The sequence below is a fragment of the Ptychodera flava genome, chromosome 17 (assembly GCF_041260155.1).
Source record: "Ptychodera flava strain L36383 chromosome 17, AS_Pfla_20210202, whole genome shotgun sequence".
Taxonomy (NCBI): domain Eukaryota; kingdom Metazoa; phylum Hemichordata; class Enteropneusta; family Ptychoderidae; genus Ptychodera; species Ptychodera flava.
Window position 1 is genome coordinate 13,099,110 of NC_091944.1, and position 26,667 is coordinate 13,125,776.

At 37.5% G+C, this 26,667-nt stretch overlaps 1 protein-coding gene across 1 annotated transcript; it reads left to right on the plus strand.

The window, feature by feature from the left end:
• Positions 1-9,500: 9,500 nt before the first annotated feature.
• Positions 9,501-26,632, plus strand: LOC139115490 (uncharacterized). Its single transcript, XM_070677627.1, has 13 exons — positions 9,501-9,891; positions 13,709-13,809; positions 14,519-14,664; positions 14,854-14,959; positions 15,214-15,326; positions 15,646-15,758; positions 17,293-17,615; positions 18,886-19,016; positions 22,048-22,252; positions 22,714-22,861; positions 23,123-23,406; positions 24,508-24,678; positions 25,401-26,632. The coding sequence occupies exons 3-11, from the start codon at positions 14,549-14,551 to the stop codon at positions 23,320-23,322; spliced, it is 1,455 nt and encodes a 484-aa protein (XP_070533728.1). The 5' UTR covers positions 9,501-9,891; positions 13,709-13,809; positions 14,519-14,548; the 3' UTR covers positions 23,323-23,406; positions 24,508-24,678; positions 25,401-26,632.
• Positions 26,633-26,667: the final 35 nt, after the last annotated feature.

A 26,667-nucleotide genomic window follows, 5' to 3' on the forward strand; every position in this document is an offset into this window, starting at 1 on the left:
CAAAAAGAATCTGGTGGTCGAAATGAGATAATTGGTGGTCTTTTGAGGCATGACCACCGATTATTTCGAACCCCGACACTGCTAATTGCTTCACAGAACAATCAGATATCTGTCAGATCAATATCTGTAGCAGGTTTCGTCAACTTTAGCACAGTACTTTCGGAGTTAAATCACTAATTACAAAACTTTATTTAATATGCAAATGAGCTGTTTATGAACTTGACATCGCTCAATGCTTCATGGGACAATTAGATAGCAGATCAACATCTGCAGCATGTTTCATCATATGTGATGCTATAGAGTTAGATCACTAATTACATAGTGCATTAAATATGCAAATAACCCTTAATTAATTTTACACTGCTCAGTGCTTCACGCTACAACTAAATATTTATTAGGTCAATATTTGTAGCAGGTTTCACAAAATTTGGTGCCGTAATTTCAGAGTTATATACCTATTTACAAAGTTAATTAAATAAGCAAATGAACCCTGAATTAACTTCATACTACTAGCTTCAAAACACAGTCAGATATCTCTCATATGAGTATCTTTAGCAAATTTCATCAAATTTAGGGACCCGTCATTATTTATGGCCTGGGGGGGTCGGAGGAATCTGAGGGGGGTCACTCAAAAAATCGAAAGCTACAAGGGGGTGCTCAAAAGTGGAGAACAAGAAAGGGGGGCTACTCAACTTTGTTGATATGTACTGAAGCATTTAGCGGAGTTACGAATTAATACAACAATAATAGTAAAGATATGTATATTCATACCCGGTATTTGTGTGTACATATATATATATATATATATATATATATATATATATATATATATATATATATATATATATATATATTGTGTGTGTACATATATATATATATATATATATATATATATATATATATATATATATATGAAATACAGTGGTGAATGAAAAGTGACCCATGCGGGACACGAACCCACACCCTCCGTAGACATTACGGATGCTCTACCAACTGAGCTAATTGATCAGTCGGTCCAATGTAGGCGGTCCTGACTCTTAGATGGGGCTTTTCATTCATTGTGCGTTGATGGTGAGTAAGGCGGCTAAACTCATCACCTAACCTTTCAACCTAAGGATCCCGCGGGATTCTACAGGGCCTCGCACACAAGTCACCAACTTAGGAATCAGTTATTGGTAATGAGGATCAATCTTATGAGTGATGCAAAGCCAGAAAAGGGTAAATTTGAAATGACTCACCATACGATTTTTTATATGAAATACAGTGGTGAATGAAAAGTGACCCATGCGGGACTCGAACTCACACCCCCCGTAGACATTACGGATGCTCTACCAACTGAGCTAATGGATCAGTCGGTCCAATGTGGGCGGTCCTAACTCTTAGATGGGGCTTTTCATTCGTGGTGCGTTGATGGTGAGTAAGGCGGCTAAACTCATCACCTAACCTTTCAACCTAAGGATCCCGCGGGATTCTACAGGGCCTCGCACACAAGTCACCAACTTAGGAATCAGTTATTGGTAATGAGGATCAATCTTATGAGTGATGCAAAGCCAGAGAAGGGTAAATTTGAAATGACTCACCATACGATTTTTTTATATGAAATACAGTGGTGAATGAAAAGTGACCCATGCGGGACTCAAACCCACCCCCCGTAGACATTACGGATGCTCTACCAACTGAGCTAATGGATCAGTCGGTCCAATGTGGGCGGTCCTGACTCTTAGATGGGCTTTTCATTCGTTGTGCGTTGATGGTGAGTAAGGCGGCTAAACTCATCACCTAACCTTTCAACCTAAGGATCCCGCGGGATTCTACAGGGCCTCGCACATAAGTCACCAACTTAGGAATCAGTTATTGGTAATGAGGATCAATCTTGTGAGTGATGCAAAGCCAGAGAAGGGTAAATTTGAAATGACTCACCATACGATTTTTTTATATGAAATACAGTGGTGAATGAAAAGTGACCCATGCGGGACTCGAACCCACACCCCCCGTAGACATTACGGATGCTCTACCAACTGAGCTAATGGATAAGTCGGTCCAATGTGGGCGGTCCTGACTCTTAGATGGGGCTTTTCATTCATTGTGCGTTGATGGTGAGTAAGGCGGCTAAACTCATCACCTAACCTTTCAACCTAAGGATCCTGTGGGATTCTACAGGGCCACGCACACAAGTCACCAACTTAGGAATCAGTTATTGGTAATGAGGATCAATCTTGTGAGTGATGCAAAGCCAGAAAAGGGTAAATTTGAAATGACTCACCACACGATTTTTTTCATATGTAATACAGTGGTGAATGAAAAGTGACCCATGCGGGACTCGAACCCACTCCCCCGTAGACATTACGGATGCTCTACCAACTGAGCTAATGGATCAGTCGGTCCAATGTGGGCGGTCCTGACTCTTAGATGGGGCTTTTCATTCTGTTGTGCGTGGATGGTGAGTAAGGCGGCTAAACTCATCACCTAACCTTTCAACCTAAGGATCCCGTGGGATTCTACAGGGCCTTGCACACAACCAACATAGGAATCAGTTATTGGTAATGAGGATCAATCTTATGAATGATGCAAAGCCAGAGAAGGGTAAATTTGAAATGACTCACCATACTAATTTTTCATATGAAATACAGTGGTGAATGAAAAGTGACCCATGCGGGACTCAAACCCACACCCCCCGTATACATTACGGATGCTCTACCAACTGAGCTAATGGATCAGTTGTCCAATGTGGGCGGTCCTGACTCTTAGATGGGGCTTTTCATTCGTGGTGCGTTGATGGTGAGTAAGGCGGCTAAACTCATCACCTAACCTTTCAACCTATATATATATATATATATATATATATATATAATATATATATATATATATATATATATATATATAATATATATATATATATATATATATATATATATATATATATATATATATATATATATATATATATTATATATATATATATATCTTGTGCGTTGATGGTGAGTAAGGCGGCTAAACTCATCACCTAACCTTTCAACCTAAGGATCCCGTGGGATTCTACAGGGCCACGCACACAAGTCACCAACTTAGGAATCAGTTATTGGTAATGAGGATCAATCTTAGGAGTGATGCAAAGCCAGAGAAGGAAAAATTTGAAATGACTCACCATACGATTTTTTTATATGAAATACAGTGGTGAATGAAAAGTGACCCATGCGGGACTCAAACCCACACCCCCCGTATACATTACGGATGCTCTACCAACTGAGCTAATGGATCAGTTGGTCCAATGTGGGCGGTCCTGACTCTTAGATGGGGCTTTTCATTCGTGGTGCGTTGATGGTGAGTAAGGCGGCTAAACTCATCACCTAACCTTTCAACCTATATATATATATATATATATATATATATATATATATATATATATATATATATATATATATATAATATATATATATATATATATATATATATATATATATATATATATAAATCATAATACAGGTGGTTTCAAGTAGAAACTAAAATCTCATTACGCTATGTGTTTCACGTTATATTGATCTTCAGACGAGAATGATCAGTTATTCGACATGGCAAGCCTTATGTTAGAGGCTAGTACTGAGTACATTTTCAGTATTTCCTGATTAAAGATTGATATACTTGCCTGATCATTAATGAGAAACATCTGCTTCCATATTCTACATTGTATAGGTTACCGATAGGGGATAATGTGTAAAGCAAGCTAATTCTGATTCTATAAAGTTTAAAACCAGTGGAATGCCTCGACAACAAACCATCTTTTGCAGGAAAATAATAATAAACTAGAAAGCATTTGCAAGCAAAAGCGAAGTTCCAGAGACCAGAGCAGCGGAAGAAACAAGAGAATGTGTGACAAAGATAGGTGCAGAATGAAGAGTGCTTTGGATTTTAATGTTACAGCACGTACCTATAGTTAGGGCTGCCAGCAGTAAACACACCATAATACAACTAAAAGCAAGGCAGTCCACAGATTACAAATGCCTACATGTACGGTAAAAAGCAACAGATACATACGGGGGCGACAACGCATGGAAATGTATATCAGACGACATTCTCGCGAGCCAGAGCAATTATTTTCGCTCCTCTGACCTACGCAAACAAATCAATCGCTTGACGGATAGCGCTGAGTTGTTGCCGTAAAGAGGCGCGTGGTTTACGACGATGATCAGATGAGAGGAAACATCGGACCATAGATCTATTTTTTACATCCGTGATCGGACCTAGGCCGTTGAAATTGAAAACCGAGGCCACATGCATTGTCATTTGATTAAAGCACAGACTAAAACAATTTTCATTGCAATGTCGCTGTTTTCACAAGATACTGACCGTTTGATCTCGGAAAGTTGAGCTGCTTTAATGTGCAGCCAAGGCATGCCCTTGCGGTGACAGGGCTGTATGTTACTAGCGTTAAACTGCCTCGCAGACTGATATAGGAAAAATCGCTGGTGGCTCCTCAGAAATACGGCGGGCAGTTTCTCCAAAACAGCCGATTTTGAATCCAAATTTTGCATTGATCTTCGTTTTCGAGCACACCCACCTCGCCTAGGTACACGATGTGCCCAGCCGCGCTTGTAAACTTACTCTATGCGAGCGAAATCCGCCGCCATTGTTATCTCATGAGCATTCGGGCGAAACAGTATAGCCACGTACGGCGAGTATTTAGAGAAAAATAAAATCAAAAAGCAACAAAAAACAAAGCGAAAGAAAGGTAGAATTATTAATAGCTGAACGCAATATGATAGTCGAGCAATGGAGAATAACAAATAAATAAATAAACACACAAGAAATGCCCGTAAAACCCGTCCGAGCTGAGCGATGACGTCATAAGCGTGTCGCAGTGCATTCTGGGTAATTAAGGTAAAATTTGTGTATAGCATGTTCTATGATAGTAATACCGGAAATAGAGAAAGAAAGAAAGAAAGAAAGAAAGAAAGAAAGAAAGAAAGAAAGAAAGAAAGAAAGAAAGAAAGAAAGAAAGAAGGAAAGTGAGCAAAAACTAACAGTTCCAGAGCTGGTCTCTGGAACTAATAATAAATGTGAATAAATGTATGTCTGTCGCTATTTTTTCGTTTTCAAAAAATGTAATTGAAATCAGTGAACTGGAATATAAGTTTTGGAATACTGTCTCAGATTTCTGTTCCTTTGAGTTTTTTATACGAAAAAAATCTGAAAAAATACTCCCCAAGTGCCACCAAATAACACCATTTTAATCTCTATTTTTCAAAAGCTCCTGACCTCCCCCGCGACCGCTTGTGCGGTCGCTTGTGGTGCTTTCGCACCACATCTTCCCCCTCTTGTAAAAAAATCCTACGGAGAACACTGCATGTCATCAGAGCACTGGATACAGACCTGTACATCAGCCCCTGTCACAGCAATGGAACCTCTTTCCGACACAGACCTGTACCACAGGGTTTAATCAGGGGCTGTTTTTTTGGGGGGGGTCACTCAAAATTTCTGTAGCAGAGAGGGGGGTTACTCAAACACGTCATGGTTGGCAAGGGGGGGGGTTACTCGAAATTTTGGAGTTTCGAAAGCAATTCCTCCGACCCCCCCAGGCCGTAAATAATGACGGCTCCCTTAGTGCAGGTATTTCGGTGTTCTAATTACAAAACTTCATTAACTATGCAATGAGCTGTTTATTAACTTTACGTTGTTGAATGCTTCTCAGTACAATTAGATATCTATCAGATCAATGTTTGTAGCAGATATAATCAAATTTGCTGAATAAATTTTGGAGTTATATCGCTAATAACAAAAGTGCATTAAATATGCAAATGAGCAGATAATTGACATAACACTCACAGTATCATCTTAATGTTTTGAGATTGTCCTGAGTGGTGTGACTCATGAAATTTTGTTCAACAATTTTTATATATATTGACACTGTCATTACTGTCTCCATAGAAAACCATTATATGAAAAAATGATGTTTCATAACTTCATTAATATGCAAGCCACACTAACCAAAATCTAATCAGTTCTTGCCATGAGCATATGGTACCTGTCTACCAAATCTGACTTGAATCCGTTCAGGCGTTCTTGAGTTATCGTGTAAACAGACAGACAGACAGACACACAGACACACTCACATAAACAGACAGACAGACATCGCTACGACATACGATCACGTGTGTTAACTGTGAGCTAAAATCTAGCTTTATTCGTCTGTCATAGTGTTGCCGAAGCCGTGTCTCCTCAAAGTTGCACATCTTAACCTGTGCGGTTTGAAAGAGACAAATGCTCCACTGAGAACAGAAATTGTGAAAGCCAAAGACGTTGACGTTCTAAGTGTTAACGAAACACATCTTTCTACAAATATCATAATTTCTGTCGATGGTTATCTTTGGTTTGGTAATAGACGACAGACACACACATGTAAACACTACTAGAGCTTTCGGAGGAGATGGTATTCTGGTAAATAATCGACTTGCTGATGATTTTTCTTTGTCTCTTGTAAGCTGCGGTATCTATGGCATCCTTGGTGTAAAGTTTGTTCATAGATTCACTGACTGTCCTTTTGTTATTTTTTCGTGTTACCTTCCACCTGAAAATTCGCCATGGGGAAGAGATTGGTCCAATTTTTATTTAATTTAGTAAAGGTCATTAAAGTCATAACAAGCCAAGGAAATTGAAATGACTTTGACTTCATTTATAAGTTCTTAATTGCCGACAAAATGGGTTTGTAGTATAGTATTTCTTGAACGATACATGACTGTTTGTACTGAATCCTGGTTCAAGTGTGGCAAAGGACATTGTGAAAATCAATTGATAAAACGTTGGAGTGTAACCTGATTTAGATGGTAGGGCACAGTTGAGTTGAGAAAGAAACATGTTGATTCGATAGTGACCCACTTTCAAAGTGCAGTGACATCCACTCCAGTATCGACCTCGATTTAGTGTCTCAGTGAATCGTTGAAGCATATCGGTCAAACAATAAATCAAGCTTAACTCCAATTGGGGAATAGAAAACTAAGGCCTCGTAATATCAGTTTTAGCCTGTTCGTTTTCCAGATCAACTGACCTTTATCACAGTTTCCTGTCATTTGCTTTCCGGAAAGTTGTAACACTAGACTTCCAATTTCGAACTAATATTACGGGTGCATATTCAATCAGCACCACGCTTTGCTCGTGGAACCTCGTCGACAGATCTACAAACATGACGGTCAATTCAGTGCACTGGTCCGTAGATAACCGACAAACATGCTGAAGTATGGATTTAAGCCGCCCTGCCTACTGCATTGCCTGGCTCAATGCCATGAACATATCGATTTGGCACCCATGACTGCACTCAATCAACAAAATCAAAGTTTCAATCTATCAATAATCCAGTTGACCTATTCTCATCAAACACAGAAAATCAAAAACCAAAAACCGTCACGGTTATTCTGCTAGTTGAGAAGCCTGATACATAGCTGGCCACGCCCATATGGTACCTGTGTAGTTTTCTTGAAGTAAGATTTGTGTTCTTAAAGTTTGTATATGTAATTATTTATTTAGTACGCAACGCACATAGCTTGTGTGTTGACGTGTTAATTAATCATTTAGAATCAGCAGTATCTTTTACTGTTGTCTACCAATCTTAGTCGCTGCTTATGGAGAGTTATGATATTTGTTTATATATTGCACATCAGATTTATGATATACTTACACTAAATAACTTCAACTTCTACCTTAAAACTCAACTGAAAATATTCTTACGACCCCAATACGTTTGAACAGGGCCATTGCTCTGGAGTTGTTAGGTCGCGGAATAAACTTACAGTATAAATACGACTTTGGAAACCCGTCAAGTGTATTTCTACGAAAAGTACTCATATGTGTCCATACTTTCATTTTAATTTGTGTGCAGGTTCACGCAAGAATAAGGTTCCATTCTGGCTAAATTCCAACTTTCATGTTATGTTCAGTTTTTAATTCTCATTTCATTGAAAAGTGTTTTAAATGTCACAATACCAGTCTCGCCGTTGCTCAACAAACACTTAAGCTCAAAGCAAACCAAATCAATCACTCCGAAAGGCACTGCACTACGAACTTACACAGCCGAGGTTTAACGTGACAAAATGAAAGCTCGTTTTACATCTCATTTAGGGAGACATAAAAGGAATTTTCGACTCGAGCTCGGTACAGGATGTTAGTGACAAGTAAGCGAGCAAAAGTATTTTAACATACGCAAAGGTAATGAATTTTACTACTTTCGCTTGTCCATGCAAATTAGGGTGCATGACCTCTTCTGTTAAATATTGAGTCAAAACCTGATAAGATAATAATAATACGGGTCAACAAAACTCTGTCAACGAGACTATACACGCTTGTTTATACACGAGCACCGTTTAGTTCTAATGGTGAACTGCGCAAAATGAGTTAAAACTCGAATAGCGGATAGTCTACTTAAATGATTTTTCTCGCTGCAGTTTTTATAAAAAATATCTATTCAAATGCAGGAATATTAGCTAATATTTGACTCTGTGACTAATATCTCACATGAAAGATATTATTTGCAAAAGTAAAATTACATTTTAAAAATGGAAGATTTGAATCGTAAGTTATATCATTTCCTGTTATAGACAGTGCTGCGATTTCGCCAGTCCCGTAAAGGTTTACTACACTTGAATATTTTTACAGTATCATTAGAGAAGTTGCATAGCTGTTAGGAAACTCTCGACCTTGCCTGTTTGTAAAGTAGGACTCTAGTCATCAAATTGTACACGCATTCATGCGACACACAATCGTATTTTATGGTTTGTTTAGTATCAAAGGGTCAAACGTTGAGAAAGACTGATAAGGCCCCAGCAACCTTACACTTTACGAAGAGTGAACAAGCCGACCTCACATGGTGATTACTATAATACTTCCGTCTGACAACGATAACAGGGAGGGCGGGGTTTAGAATGGCAACGCCTTGGCACTTGGCGAAAACACTTGAAGCTGTGTCAGATAAACACACTTATGGCAGAACATACAAAATAAACCGATGAATTGGTGCAACTTGGTACGTTTGTGAACCACCTAGGTATTCAAGGATTAATAACACATTACGTGTGATTTCCTATCGAAATTCAGTCAAGAATTAATTAGAAAGACAGGCAGTAGATACAATTGCTCGAACGATTCAATGCAGCACATGGACAAAAAGTGGCGAAAACAACGGATGCCAAGCAACGCAAACTTCTACAATCAAAAGATCAGTGTCAATAGAGATTTGACATGTACATTACTTAGTCGTTAATTTTCAAGGCATTCAAGTATGTTTCTCCTAAATCCAAGCGGGTGAAAATACCCTAACAGCCGTCAAACAAGATTAAAATAGTTAGTGTACATCGAAAATTCTTAATAAGCGTTGCGAAAGTTGTATGTTGACTCCAAGACAATTCAATTGCTCTCCGACGAAACAACTTACTGAATAGGCACGAGAACAAAATGGTTTTCATAGTCTGAGTATTATGGGATGTAACCATATTTAAATATTGCATGACACATTGAATTTACATTGACGATGATTGATGATAGAATACTATTGATTCTCGAGGCACTATGGGAAGAGACCCTGTACACGGTTGATATTTGAAGCATTGAAGAGGTGCGAACGCATTCTAGTGTTTCACTTTGAGAATGAACATGGCAGCGTGGATAGCTTTGATCTTCTTATTATCACCATACGTCGTCTTCATGACGGCAGGGCAGCTGTTACAACCAAATGGTGACTGCAATAACCAAGGAACTATTTGTGAATACAAATGGAAAGTTGAACATCGAGACACCATGGTAACGTACAATGAGACTACAGGATCTGGTTTGCCTATATTCCGGTATGGCAATTCATTACTAAGAGAAATAGGGATTCATGTACTGGGAGAGACCCACTATCGGATTTAGGTAAGCTGAAGTCGAAACATCTAAAGTTGCATATTTACATACACACACTATAGTTGTAGCAGCAATTATGTACAAAATCTTATTTTAACTTGCCTTCCTTTATTTTGTTTTAATCGAGGTATTTTACCCTCAAACTCGTTGCCATTTTAAAAAAGTTAACGTGATCACATTTGCTGGTAAATTTCAAGTTTGAAAAAGCTCTCTGAAATTTCAAAATTGTGGCTAAGAGATTTCGCTCGTTTTTCTAATCGATTTCTTAATGAAACATCTCGATCGCCATTGTGTAACAACGTCTGTAATATTTGGAAATAGTTATATCGGCTAAATCGTGAATTGTATCTACAGCACATGCCACAAAACATAAATCTTTCAGACGTTTATGATGGAGTTGATCATATTGTGCCAAGAGCGTTAGCGAGTGTCAGTGTGTACGCCCTCGGGGAATGAAGGGGTGCTTAAAAACGATATTTACCCAAATAGAATTGTTTTATCGCATGCACTTGTCCATTCATGGAAAGGGACCACGAAAAAAACTGATAGTTCTCGGAAGGCTTGTGTTTTCTGTCAGACTTTCTAGAGGACGACTGTAAAGCAGCAGAGCAAAAACATATCCCTCTTTCGGTATCACAGAGTTGGCTCTACATCGTATGCATCTTGTGTTAATCATTAACATGTTTTACAAAGAATTCCATGGCCTACCATAAATTCAAGTTTGATCGGTTATTACTGGTACAATGACAACAGAAATTCAAATTCGAAGCTGCACTACCAACCCGACATAAGAATGATAAGCTCGTTAAAAATATACATTGCAATTTGCGTATAATAAATACTAAGACGACAGAACAATACGCCAGCTGCTTTTAGGGAGCGTTCAGTTATTATGGCCCGGCAAATTCTTCCTGCGCATCAGTCAAAATAAGTGAACCCCTACCCATTGCACCAAAAAATTGATGATCCCCTTTTAAGATGACAACAAATTCATGACCCCCCCACATTGCTTGAGTAAAGCTGCACACACAAACACCTCCGGAGGGTCGATAGAATAAAAAAAAATTACAGATTTTTTCAAATGACCCTCCTTACAAGCTCACAAGTTGTTAATGTTCGGTTTTCCACTTCTGACTTGCTATAATTTTGAAATTACCCCTCAAAGTAATTGGACAGAAATTACAGGTGGGTCGCAATATTTTTGCGCAAGCGTGTGTGTACAAATTTTGATTTAATTGATAATCATCTGTGATAATGTTGATTCACTATACATAGTAGAGTATGATAATACTACGTTATACTTTTTAAATACAAAACTATATCTATGCATTTATAGATATTGGTAATTGACACAAATGTACTTAATTCGAATGAGGTTGCTGCAACTAGTATATGGACAAAATTGACTTTAGAATTTCACCAAAAATATTCATCCACTATACATGGGAGTCTTTGATAAAATTGTGAATAATTTTTTTCCAATGAAAAACGTGCTTTACTTGTGCATGTACAGACGTTGAATAATTAAGCATAATTGTACTTGATTAGAATATGATGGTTAAAGGTGCATATTATGTGTACAAGAAATTAGAATTTGGAATATCACTGTAAATGTTCCTCCACTATACAGGGTCTATGAAACTATGAATTGTTTTGCAATACAAAATAGGTAAATCTGTGTATTTATGTACTCTCTTAATATACTTGGTTAGACTAGGGTGGTAACAAATGGATGTGTTCGCTAGAAATTGGATTTTTGGAATTTCACTGAAATGTTGATTCAATATACATTGGAGTCTATGAGAAAAGTATGAATAACTTTTTACAATGCGAAACTAAATTAATTTGTGCTTTTATAGGTGTTTGATAATTGATACAAATGTACTTGATTCAAATAGGGTATTTGAAAGTTCAGATGTGGACAACAATTATGATACTGGAATTTCACTTTTCGTAGTCTACAGGTAACTGTTATGTAATGTCCTTGACAAAACTTGCTACATCTCTAATATGTAAGTAATAGGAATTGTTCATTGCCTTCGGTGAGCTCGATTTATAACAAGACAAGCCTCAGAGTTGCCAAGTCAAGATGTTCATGTGACAGATTATCATACTTTTGTTCAGATTTACAGTTAAATGACTTCAGAGAATTAAATCACGCAGCGAATCATTTTTATCTCCCAGAATATTTCTGAACGCTGAAACTGCTTTTTGACGCAAAAGATACTTATGAAAATTAAGTGACCCCCCTCTGAGCTGTTTGAAAAAATACATGACCCCCCTTTGTAGTTTTCAAATTTAGGTGACCCCTGGATTTTGCCGGCCCACCCCGGCCGTAATAACTGAACGCTCCCTTACGAGGATGTGTATGTGTATTAAGTTTACTGTGCAAATAACCTCCAGTCTATTTCTTTCTTTGCCCAGATGTAATACTATATATTATTGTTCCAATACATGGGTTTACGTGCCCGAGAGCAGGTGACAATTTGTCCCACGCCAGGAGAGCAAATTGTTTCCTGCTACATCTAGCGTTGAGCGTCTACTTTGACGTCGAATACGTCGAAGGGCTTCACCGGACCGGGTAACAGTGGAAACCGGGCAGTAACACCGTTCATGCAGTCTGCTAACTTCTCCGTCTCCATTCCTTTTCAAATCAGTGCATTTATTTACACTCACTGTGCTCACCATGGCTTCATCCACTTTTATCAAAACACAAATTATCTTTAGATTTTTTGATGTTTGCGGCTACACGGCTACACAAACAGGTGATAAAGCTGAAAGTGGTCGACTTGGTGGATTTGAAGTAATGTATTTCGCTGCCTTATACATGACATAGCCGAGCTGTAAACAATCGGAAAATTCACGAAATGTAAGAAATACATTAATATGATGGGTTTGATCGGATTTATTACTTTTTCAAAAGGAGGCAATTGATCGACAGGAGCACTGGTCTTGCTAACGCTAATCTTAGAGCACTTATAATGATTATGTTTATCTTTATATGCTTTGGTCATCCACTTGTTTAAAGTTGTGATGCATACATTCTGAACAATTGACAGAACTTAGCGTATGTGTTCGACATGTAAGGAAAGGCGCTAGGCATATATAACAAGCATTTATTATTATAAAAATTACAAACGACGTCAAAAGAAGGATAAAACTGCAGCAAGTGAAAATGAATAAAGTAAAATATTAGCCGACCAGCGGGAGATAAAATACTTGTTAAAAGGCAGAGGATAAAAACTGCAACAAGTTAAAACAAATGCAGTAAATAAAACTCTTGCAAATCGCAGAGAAAAAATCCACACTGACGTTTCGGGTGCAACCCTTCGTCAGTACTATCGCCTATATCTGCTCATGGACTACACAATTTGCCAGGATTGTCTCCTCTGCGATTTGCAAGTGTTTTATTTTCCGCTGGTCGGTCAGTATTTTACTGTATTTGTTTTAACTTGTTGCAGTTTTTATCCTCTGCCTTTTAACAAGTCTTTTATCTCCCACTGGTCGGATGATATTTTACTGTATATTATCATAGTTATGATCATTGTTATTGTGCACAAAGGCGGCGGTATTAAAAGGGCAAATTATTTGCCAAGTCCACGCAGAAACAATTATGGAATTTCCCTGTACAACAAATACATTTACTTTAACAGTCATTAATCTCTAAAAGTAGCGGTGCCCAATGCAAGGTAATCTCCATTTAGTTCGTACATATTTAGCGCTCAAAAACAAAGGTTGGTGCCAAGGTTCCGCAAGGGGGGTGTCTCTCATGTCGGCGCATGGACTACAAAATTGCCAGGATTGCCGTTTTATATAATTCTCACAGAAAGAGACAAAGTGATAACCGCCGATGGAACTTACAGATTAGCTATAGTTATCAACGGTGAGCTACCTGGTCCGCCCATCATTGTCAATAACGGTACACAGGTGCGTCATGTTAACTTTTTTATGTTGTCCGTCGAGGGCGCACTACCTGCAATGTGATCAAAAACTTTTCAAAATGCATCAATTGTTTCACAACAATAAGCGAGTACATAACACTCGCCATAGCGGCCCTCACCTGTGATTTATGCATGATTGGCAATAAAATTCTATTATCCATCTATAGCATACGTACGTCTCGTTTTTGATTTTTTTTTCCTGCATTGCACAAAATGACCAATTACATTGTCAGTAATAACAATTAAAAGCGCTGTTTTTTTGTGAACAATGTAATAGCTATTTTGTGTGAAAAGAACCGTTTCATCTTTGTCGTCGATTATCAATATTACAGTATTAAACATTTCACGTTACGGGCTGGTATTATATATTATCGATTGCATACGATACAAATATCATCGTGTTTCTTTCTGTTTCATTTGAATGTATACATTCTATAATGAGTATGTTATGAAGATTATTCAAGTCTGAAAGTGGCCTTCATATAAACTTAAATAATTCTTCTTTTATCTCTTTTTTCTGCGTAATTCGATCGACTAGGTGTCATGATAGGAACCAGCATGTGATAGACATTTATTATTAAACACTTTGATAACATAGATGTGGTTATAAATAAAGACCAAGACATTTAAATGTGAAGTGATACTTATTGCACTGTTAGCTAAAAGGTGCAGGGTAATGTAATTCATTTTCAAAGGTGGTTGTGCACGTGACCAATGATCTTATAATGGAAGGCATCACAATTCACTGGCATGGAATGCTACAACGTAATACACCTTGGATGGATGGAGTGGCTGGTGTGTCACATTGCCCTATAAACCCTGGCGAAACATTTACTTACAGGTAACCTTCACTTTTCTTTGAAGTTCGTATTTCATCACTTTTTTGTGACGTTATAGAGGACTTACATTAGTTTTACGAAAATGTACATTTACTTGAGTTATAATAACGAATATGTGCATGTGCACACAAGGCACTTCCTTTATCAAAAATGTCACACCTGTATGTTCCTTGAATGTGACTTACCTATAGGTTTCTGGCTACACCTCCCGGAACACATTGGTACCACTCCCATCTCGGAACACAGAGAACGGATGGATTGTATGGAGCATTGATTGTGTTACCGCCTGAAGAGACTGTGGAGGTGAAGTATAGTTAGAAGTGAGGTGTTAGTGGAAATTTGGTTGTTTTACTTTTGTTTTGAAATAGCCTCATCTGCAATGAAGGTATATAACTGTAACTCTGCATGAAAAGATGATGATGATGATGATGATGATGATGATGATGATGATGATGATGACGTCGATGATGATGGGGATGATAATGATGACGATGATGACTTATGATGTTGATGTAGAAGAAGATAATAATCGTCGATTTTTATTTTGACAGGTTGAGGAGACTACAGATCCAGACTATGAAGGCGAATTCATAATGATTCTCCATGACTGGATGAGAGACACTTCCCTAGATATAAACAATCGTATATTGTGGGAAATGCAAAGGTAGATATACCCTGGGCAACCACAAGCCATATGTTTTATAGCTCCGTGCTTTTGTGAGATCCATAAAAACAAGACAATTCAAACGTGAGACACTTTGTGATGTGATTCTCATGCAGCTCGTTAACGTTGCCAAAATGTGAAAAATTAGATATTACATTTTCAAATTTACAATACCCCTGGTCCTTGTTTATGTGTTTTCCCGTCACCCCTAGCTTCTGTCCGTCTGTCTGCATGTCTGTATGTCTGTTTATCTCTTCCACAGGAAGAGACGCACAGAGAAAGAGACTTAATTTTTTTTATCTTTCTCATTTTAATGCAGATTTTATCCTGGTTACAATGTAACTGCACCATCCTGTTTTTATCAAACAAAGCAGTCTGATGGTACTGAAATTGGAGTTACCCCTTTTAGGTCCGGATTAATAAATGGCAAAGGTAATATTGAAATGACATGGTGTAAAAACTTGGTAAACATTATTTGAGTTTGTTATGATAACTGATTCTCTTTTTGGTGTGGGGTATTTTTATTATTATCTTTGGTATGGGGGTGTTTTTATTATTATCTCTACTAATAATTGTGCATGTCGTAATGACAGAGATCATTGAGATTGATAAATTTGAAAATAAACTTCATTTTGATCTGACAAAACATCTTTCTATTGCAAAGTGGATTCATATTATCGCAAAACTGCTGCATAGCCAGTCGACATTCAAGCTGCTTCTAGGTACAAACCGAAACGAGAACTCTTCAAAAAGGCAAGCTTTTTAGCGAAGGTTATCAAATAGGCTGATTATCCGTCGTCGTCCGTCGTATGTCCGTCGTCCGTCAAAAAATGCCTTTTCCTCTAAAATCGCAAGTCCAATTGTTTTGAAATTTAATATGCAGTTCTCTAGGGTGACCTCACTTAAGTGTGTTAAAATCGTGGTGAAATTTGCATATTTGTATTGTTAAGCCAATGTTTGTCCTTTTGGGTCAAAAATCTTTAAAAATCTTCAAAACTGCAGGTCAGGTAGCTTTGATATTCGATATTTAAGTCCCTAGGGATGACCTTTTTCCAGTTTTGTTAATGTTTTGCAGAGATATGCACATTTGTATTTTGAGGCAAATTTTGTCATTTTTGGTCAAAAATTATTTCACCAAAAACGCTTATCTGACAGCTTTGATATTTGGTTCATAGGGATGAGCAAAATGTGATATATTCAAAATACGATGAAATCTACAATTTTGTAGATTTTGGGCAGTTTTTGCAATTTGGGTCAAAAAACGTGTTTCTCAAAAACACTCGTCTGATCGGCTTGATATGTGGTATACATGTTCCTTCAGATGAACTTAATGTGATATATTGAATAAGCGATGAAATGTGCAATTGTGTATTTTTTTGGAAATTTTTACGATTTTTGGTCAAAAAATTAGTTTCTCAAAATACTCGTCTGCAGCTCTGATATTTGTTACACAGGTTTCTAGGAATTATCTTATACATGATGTATGGAAGCGATGAAATCTGCAATTTTGTATTTTTGGGGCAAATTTTGCCATTTTTGGTCAAAATTGTGTTTCTCAAAAATTACTTGTCTGATAGCTTTGATATTCGGTAAACAAAGTTTCTATAGATGAACTTAATGTTATATATTGAAATTATGATGAAATCTGCAATATGTGCTTTTTGGCTATTTTTGGTTAAAAATTTTCTTTCTCAAGAGCCACTGGCGAAATCTTCAATTGTGTATTTTTGCAGCTATTTATGCCATTGTTGTCAGGTCACTGGAATGAGCTATCAAAGATTGCCACCTTCTTCATCAACACATGTGTCACAAATAAATATTCTCTACATAACACAGCGTCTATACGTAATACAGCGGGTCTATATCGGCCGCTAGGTAGTTTGTTTTAAGTTTTGCTCAAACGTATCACTTTCGTTCTTAGAATGCCAATAATTTGGTTTTGCAATGTTGATACTTTCCAACTTAGGTTTATTTTATCCATATGAGAGAAGTCCAAGACGAGACGTCATTGATAACAATCTGATACCCATGGAAATATTCACCGTCAAACGACCATTATCATATCGTTTCCGTGTCATCAACGCTGCTATGATCTACGCCTTCAGAGTGTCTATCGACAAGCACAAACTTCATGTGATCGCTACTGATGGTAATAGGGTCCGCACGGTTATTGCGGATGAGCTCATCATAAACTCCGGTGAAAGATTCGATTTCTACATCGAGACCAATGAACTTGCCGACAACTTCTGGATTCGTGCCACAACCCTTGAAACGTCTGACATCAATGGAGTAAGTACATGACTTTTTTCAATGTTTTTTGTCGAAGACAAATAACAGTTTATTTGAACTTTATATTGTAATATGATCATGCGGATCATATGCGATACAGTTAGCCAATCAGACACTTCAATGACTTTCTACCAATCACTGTGGACTAGACTATCCCGCCATAATGTTTCTCCTTTGGTTTTTCTATAGCGTTCGTTGCAAGCCCATGAAAAGCACGTTTAGTTTGCTACATTTCGTGTCAGTTCCTTCTTACGCACTGTCTGTGCAGCAATAAACCTAGTGAGTTAATTGCAAATACACGATTGTTGTTGCTTCTTTGCGAAGTCAGACTTAGCAACCTTGATCATAAAACCCCGTCACCAAAAGTTTTTCTTCGAATGTATTGTTTCTTAGCCTTCTTCCCAATGTGTGCTAAAACAGTTTATTAACCCGATACATATAACGAAATTATTTGTTAAGTGTACATTTTTCTTACAAATTTTTATTGTCATCCACATTGAACTTCAGTTGTTAATGATAACATTAAGACATTACACACATACAGGTAGTGTTGACAAAATGATCACTGGGCATTTTAGCATGCTGGATTCAGACAAAAAATCTTATTCATGTATAGAAAAGCAAAACATAATATGGCGTTATGATAAGTTACGACTAGTATATGTTTAGGGAATGTTAAACAGGAGCACAACGCAGTTTCTGATTTGATTCTGGTTAACTCCTTTCTTGCAATTTTAAGAACTTCGACCTTTACTCGAAGTGATTTTAGAGAGGTCACGGAAGACAATATTTTCATAGACCTGAACACTCCATCAAAGAATTTCTACTCCTACGATGACACAGGCATCTCAGACCCTAGTTTTGTCAGAAGAAGCATTTAGCCTTCCATACAAATATGATACACTGCACGATATCATGGCCTTCAACCCAGGTCAATTCAACCAAACCAAACCAAACAAAACTAAGGCCATTTGGATAGTACAAAGAATTACTTTTTAAATATTTGTGGAGGTTCAGAAAACACAAAATGACCCTTGGGGAAATAATTGATTTTCAAATCCCTTCCATGAATTGTTATTCTACAATTTTTGAGGACTGGTTAAAGTTTTTCACAAATTAAATGTTCACAAAGTATGAAAAAAGTAGGAAACTCTTGTTATCTCGTTTACGCCTAAAACCTCTCAAGTTTCCTCCAATGTGTCAATAGCTCTAGTGCTAGCAAAGTTTTTATCGCGTTAACGTAACTAGTTTTGTTCTTGCACACATTTAGAATACTGTATATCCAGGACATGTAGAAGCTATCTTACACTATGAAGCAGCACCTGCGGGAAGATGGCCGACGACCACGCCAACTCAATGTACTCAAACTAGCCATTGTGTTACTTTGAATTGTCCCTTTGGGTAAGGAATAAGCTTCGCAAACCCTACATTACATTATTTCATTTTACATACATTGTATCTCGTTGTAGGTATATTTCCGTTCCATAGTAAGACGTTATTTGATAAGCGTTTAAATAGGTACGCAGCCTATCCTAAATACCATGGCCCTTGAATAACCGACAAAATGTTTTGCTTGACCTTCCATCACCTTCAAAAGAAGCAAAGTTTACAGTGATGAACCTACTTTTCACAAAATAAAGTAAGTCCGGATACTTGCAACCCGAGGAAGATACTAGTTTTTTGTCTAGTCTCGACTGACCAGTCGTAAACTACATTCATTTTCAAAATTTGCGACCGCAAATTACATCATGTGGCCGTTGACGATTTGCCTTTAAGGTCACCATCTGAACTCATGGACTAACGTTTCAGGTCAAAATTGAAGTGAATGTGGGTGTTTCTCTTCTCTTTAGCAAACATAGTTTTCGTAAAGTAACTGCTCGTTTATAAAATACGAGTAATGAAATTTGACATTCACCTAGTCATGCAAAGAATCATTGCATTACCAGGCTTGTAAAAGCTTGAAACAAGATAGATTCTGATACTCACATTGAACCGCATCGTAGAATGATTTTCATGCATGTTGTGCGTTGTTCCCGTGTGGCCAATTTGAACGAACTTAGTGCAGACTTGTATTAGTTGTTGCTTTGGATGTGAGAAATTGCAATAAACGTTCATGTAACGACAATAACCCCCCTTGCATGCTGATATAAATGGATAAATATGTGCATACCTCTGTTCAATGTCCTTGTACTTAGTTTGCCATGTGACGACAATAACGGCTTGCATGTCGGACCGCGAAGCAAAACACACTAATTTGCATACGTACATTTCGGTATTGTTTATTAACTTTCTACTAATGTGGGACAAATCGACAGAGAAATATCTGATTAATCTGTCTAAATATGAAACAATATCAGATGGAGGCAAAATTGGCGTAATTGATCATATCGAATACAGAAATTGCGATCAATATGTACGTCAGTGTAACTTGTCTAATGTCATCCTTGAATGAAATAAGTTCGAGTATATCTGAGGAACAGCTAAGAATATAGGGGAAAAATCATGACAAAATGGTGCGCTTTCATTTGAAAGGGTCTCCAAAACGCACTATAGTTGATTATTCTTGTGATAAAATTCGGCATAGAATGTTTAGTGACCCGGCCGGACTTAAGGTAAAGTGCGACGAATTCGCACGCGCACGGGCTTTAGAACGTTTCTGCGCAGATTTAACTCCAGCCTGCCGCAAATGGGTTATTTTGTAGCGCATGTATTTAACATCACCTGTCATTGTTGAAATTGCGCTTTTACCTAATTTTTTGACCCAGTCTCTTAGAAATACATGTGACCTATAACCTTAATATTTTGACCCCCTAGGAAGCTGGTGTTTATTCAATATGAGCGAAAAATTAACATTTCTCTCCCATTTACATGGCACATATTATCCATTCACCTGGAGATATTGTAAAAAGTAGCGTGGTGACACCCTTTTATTAAAAGTGTAAACTAAATGGTATTACGTCAGAAGTTTATTCGCAAAGTTTGGCCAAAATGACACCATTCAAAGTAACAGTAAGAAATTTCGAAAATTATGTAGTGATATAATTTCGATATCGTCATTTTGTAATCGATACTTATGTTAAAATTTCTTTACAAACATCATAAAAACTATACATTCGATAGATATGGATCTTAAGTCTTGGTATTTATTAAAATTAACTCATTTGCTAAGCGTTTTATAATTGCTTTCTTTAGTTTAAGTGAATTATATCATTTTTATTTATTTCTAACGACGCCATTTTAACGTCCGTTTCCATGGAAACGAGCGCGGTGACCCCCATTTTTTATTTCATTTTTGCACTTGCACAACTTCCAAGAATATTTGTGCAAAGTTTCAAGAAAATGACACCACAACCTAATTTTGACCTAATTCGTAGTACTTCACCTTAAATGACAATATCCAAAAAGCTCATGGCATTTCATACAAAGTACTGGAAAACGACAAGTTAGAAGACAAGTTAGAAGACAAGTTAGAAAATGAATTGAAATATTATCAAAGATGAATGATAATTGAAAATTGTACCATTACGTCTTTCTGGCATGCACTGTCTGTAACCATTCTATGTTGTTACCAATAAAACATCTTCAAATACAGACAGACAAACACCAGTGCGGTATTGCTCCCCTGTTTGGACAAAGGAGTAGGGGTAAATAATAAAACCTATGAATGTTTCATTCATGTATGAGAAACTTGACCGAGCTCACACCTATCAACGGCTGAAAGTATGGCGCCAACAGCTAAAGAACGCTCGATTCTTCGGTATTGCTACTTATGTAGAGACTAAAGATGTAGGAACATTGACAATGTTTCCCATGGTCACCATAAACACCTCTAAGTTGTCGCATTTTCTTTTCAAACTCACCGGAACAGCTTTTCTATTGATGCTAAAGAATCTGGACAACTTAAAGAAAAACATCCGACAATTTATTGTAAAAATATATACAGTATATATGAACATCATTAATTACCATATCTTTTGATAATTCCAGATTCAGGAGACATTCTTTAAAACAGCGACATGAAATTTCTTATTACACAGTACGAATCTTGCTGAAATACCAGTAATTCTACCGTTGAATATTATAGAACCACCTTGAATTCTATAGAAATTGTTTGACAAATGTTCAAAAAGAATTATCATCCTGTACATCCCCAATTGGCATTGAGATGATCGAAATTAATACTACAAATTAAAGCGCCGGGGAAAGTTTTTGAATTTATTACATCAACGGTATTGCATGCTTAACTTTTGTAATATAAGACAATGTCGCACATATGTTTGGTGTAGGCAGTTGCACAGACTTTATATCGTCATCTTTGGCATAGCACATCTGACTCGTCTCTCTCAATTTATGTTCTCTCTCAATTTATGTACTGCGGTCTTCTTCCTTCACTTGCTCTGTACTAATCCAAATCATATTCTATCTTTTCCAGGTACTTTCCACCGAACAATTATATAGACTGTATACCAATTTCACATGTCAAAGCAGCAGCTAGTCAACCCCCGCCTCCAACGATCCCGAACGTCGACGACAGTAATGCCGAAGAAATCTTCATTAACTTTCACTTTGCGGGGACCATTTCAAGGCGGTCTTCTGTTAACGGGAGACGTTTCATCCCACCGTCAACGCCGCCCATGGTGCGCGCTTTAGCATTTCTTTTGTTTCTATTTCTGGTTCAACAATGTACAGTAGGATGTAATATTGTATTAATCGAATCGCCGTGCTAAGCACTTGGATAGAGATTTTGTGGCAAATTTGACACGTCTTCCTACCTTTGGTTCTGACTAGCATGATACATAAAATCTTTGTATGGAAGGTTCAATAGCATGTCATTATTCAGACTTATTACTGCCTTGAGAAGGGGCTTCTTGTACTAGAAAAACACCTTGCATTGTGGTGTCAATATGTTTACGCCCAGCATAGACTGGTCGGTATCTATTGGCAGTTTCTCTCTTGCCAAAGTGCAATTACTAACATCGTGCAGTTCTGTCGAGGGTTGGTGACTGTCTCCAGTTTGTAAGAATTTATATCTATGAAGGAGACTCTCTTTGTGGTACAAAACATGACAATAGCAATTTCATTTCTATTCTTTCAAAAGACACTTCCTGGTGGAAAATATGAGGACTATATGACGGTGTGTAACGAGGCAGAGTGTTCAGAACGACACTGTAGTTGTACTCACTTCATTGAAATCAAGACTGGCAAGGTGGTTCAGATTACCCTCTACAACATGGTACAATATCCAGGTACGTAAACCGGCGGAAGGGAGTCACCAGTAGTCCTACGGTGGGTTCCCTTCTTGCGTCACTTTACTTGCTGTCAATAATCTGAATGAACCGGATCGTCGTGAGGGATAATTGCTATGGAAACAGGGATCAAACTATGCAGGATCAAAAACGAATTTTTTTCTGATACAGTCCGCGCAGAGGGTGAAACTGTCACAAGGATTGATATCTTCAATGTGCGACTAATTATGGCAGACCCGTTTATATTTCTATCACTTTCAGGCGAAGGTATACGAGGAACGCCTCATCCTGTACATCTCCATGGCCATCACTTCTATGTCTTAAAGACCGGTTACGCCCAATATACCGCCAATGGGTTATATACTGGCGACAACGAAGACATCGACTGTGGAGAGGATGAACGTTGTAACTCTGGTAAATGGCGTAACACCAGCTGGGAGGAGACAATATTCCTGGTTTGAATCTTGTAAACCCTCCAATGAAAGATACAGTCATAGTACCCGTTGGTGGATATGTTGTCATCAGATATGTGGCAGATAATCCGGGTATGTTCATGTAACTTTAACACCTCATTGCAGGCAACCATTCGTCTCATAGGAATTTTGTAAGATATGAGCATAAGTCGTTAGTTATTTTTTACATCTGCTACCATTTTCGGCGGTAAACAAAGATTGTTCACTGATATTATGCAGACAGATTGATGACACAGGAGACTTCCCTTACACTACTATTTATGAATATATTTTTGTGTTCGGGATTAAACCTCGCTTGTACGATACCAAAGTGTTAAAAAGTTCAGTCATCACGATGGGCGTCAAAGTTTTGTAAAATTGACCTTTTTTACCTTTGAAGAGGAAAGTAGCAGTAATCTTTGATGATTGTTTCACTAAAAGTTTACAGTTCCTTGTTTTTTCCATAAAGCATGTTGAAATGCACAGGGTCTAGCTTGATGACTCAACCTGTGTAAACTTGATTGTTATAATTGAGAAGCAAATTCTGGTCCTGACTAGAATGCAAATGTAAACGATAACAGTTCATTTTACACGTATACATGCAATATTGATAAGCTGAATATTGTGTTTCAATATGCTATCGGGAGTAGCACAAGAACGTGATCAGAAAAATACAGCTACTGGTTCTTTAAACATTGCAAAATAATCGCAATCATACCAATCCATAATCCAATGACAGCAGGCCGGAACCCGGAAGACAACAGCTGCAAACACAGACACAAAACAGCACAGAACAGACAGCAAACAGACGGCACACAAACAAAGTCACATTCATGAAAGAAAGACACATGGACCTCCGGCCAGACGACCAAGAAGTGATGTCAGGTGTTTCGAAAATAGTAAGCGCATCCTGCCCCACATGTGGCACCCGCCATATATCAATCTATAAGTCAGATAGGTAGTGGTCACTAACTAAGGCCCAATATCACCGATGCCATCAGTGATCATTTGTCGAAGAGACAAACTTTAAGCAGCAGATAAAATTATCTTGTCCTCGTCCATGACTGAATATACCTTGATATTGAATGGCAATCACTAGCATAGAATTCTCTCCCCTTGGAAGTTTTACATTTTCGCAATCACACACCACCTTGCATGGTTTTTCACCCTCGCCATTACATGTTTGTTTATTAGGCTGGTGGTTTGTACACTGTCACATCGAAATACACCAAGTTGAAGGAATGGCCCTGATGATCAAAGAAGGTGACGAGAGCGAAATGAAGAAACCACCGAGGAATTTCAGAGCTTGTGGTCACTTCTCCTGGTCTGCCGAAGAGTTCTACGATACAATAGGAGGGGGCGGAGGTATGTCAGGATATTACCTGCATCTTGTTTACATATCATTAGCGTTTAAAATTTTAGCATTGGCGATTTCTTGAATTCATGATATAACGTCAGGTGACTTGTATCCCTGCTGATCACAATTTCAACTGCTTTTGAACAAGGAGAAAGTATCATTGCAGACTATCAATTAAGCAATTAACGTAAATATAAGGTAATACCCATACCGATAGGCTTATGTGCAGTAAAGTCGTGATAGGGACGTTGATATTTGGCTCTGCTAATAATGCTCGAAAATGGGAAAATGAATAACACCTCTGACAGGAAGCCAGTACCAACATACTTGCTTTCCATTTTGGTTAGGCATCCTAATCTTTATTGTTACTATAATGGTAAGCAGTATTGGTGCGTTTTTAAAGCTCTACTAAAATTGTCAACAGTCTGCGGACGTGTCCTGCAAAAGTGCCTAAAACACCTTACCAAAAATTTGAAAAAATAGATGAAATGAACGAAACGTCTATTTTGTTGGTTATTTGTATTATTCTGCACCAGTTTTAAACCTGTTAACTAATTAACGTTAGGATAAGTAATACTGGTATACTGAAAATTCGGGTGTATATATAAAATATGAAATATTAGAGAGACAGTATAAAATGTGATGATTCATTTGTTCTACTGACAATGCATCAGAAACTTCAACATTTGAAAAACCCCAATGATTTATGTTCATGTTATTTATCTTTCAGTTTCTGGAAGCATGAAGATCCAAGCCGGATGGGCAATCGTATTTGCCATGTTTTCTGTCTTTTGTAGAACCAGTAGCAACATTTAGGATTTGGTGTACTCAAAGTCGTTGATATCGACAGAAAGGCTTAGCAACCAATCACATCACAACCAATCGCATCGTTACTCATAGTCGACCTAATAACTTTTTATTAATTTTTCTACCAAAGATGTAAATCACTACTAAATTTACAATTTTTAGCATGTGGCTGAGTTGTGTATGTGGACTTCCTAATGAAAATCTTAAAATCATATCAGTTCCCATAGCTTGGCGAGTTGATTGTTGGTTTTCATGTGTGTATAGGATCCATGGGTATTTGTCCAGTAAAAGCAAGAAGTAATTCATTTTTAGTTTAAAAATCTAGCTTTCTTCGTCAGTCAAAGTGTTGCTGAAATCGTATCTTCATAAAGGAAGGCGTCCAGATCTATGATACTTCTAAAAGGCAATTTACGTTCTCTGTAAGGGGCTATCCTCACAGACGCTTTGAGTAGTTTTTGTAGCCGCTGAAGTCTACAATTCCAATGGCATAAATTTGACATTTTTAAGGATGTGCCTTGAACCGAAACTACATTGATGTCACTTGAATGTTAATCCATTTCGAGTGACGATATCTACCCAATATTTCGCACTTTAGAATCAACTGGACAGTTTTCGTCTAACATTCTATTGTATTGTTCTTTCCTAAAAATTATATATTTTTTAAATCAGCACGTATTACTACAACAAAAAGGGTCTTTGTATCTATAATAAATCCTATTCGTATATATATCTATACGAGCTAGTTTACGTATACTCATAATCAACAAATTATTGTAAAAAGACATTTCTGGTGTTTCACGTGAAATGATTTCAATGATCTGCATGGAGCACCGTTTAAAGCAAAAAATGTTGTTGTTAAGTACTTATATACGATATAATTACGATAACCTTTTTTCATTGGTCATAGAATTTGCTCGTGAATGTGAATTATATACTATGGAAAACGTTTTTCCAGTCCTGCTGTTGTAGACTTTTATTCTACTAAAGCTAGAGTGTTTGACGATGCGATGTATTTTGATGTGCCTTTTAAATATTGCATTTCACAGGGGTGATATAAAGTAACCGGGTTCGTCATACAAATGTTGACTACCTTTAATCTCGTGTACATTAAGAGGCGAAATTAGTCATTAAACTACCCACTCTATAAATAATTAATGTCTTGCATGAACGCTATCTGTATATTTGTATTC

Coding starts and splice junctions, on each gene's coding strand:
- LOC139115490 (XM_070677627.1), top strand. CDS start 14,549: ATGGAAGGCATCACAATTCACTGGCATGGAATGCTACAACGTAATACA. Junction 14,960..15,213: donor TGTTACCGCCTGAAGAGACT/GTGGAGGTGAAG, acceptor TTATTTTGACAG/GTTGAGGAGACTACAGATCC. Junction 17,616..18,885: donor AAACGTCTGACATCAATGGA/GTAAGTACATGA, acceptor GCACACATTTAG/AATACTGTATATCCAGGACA.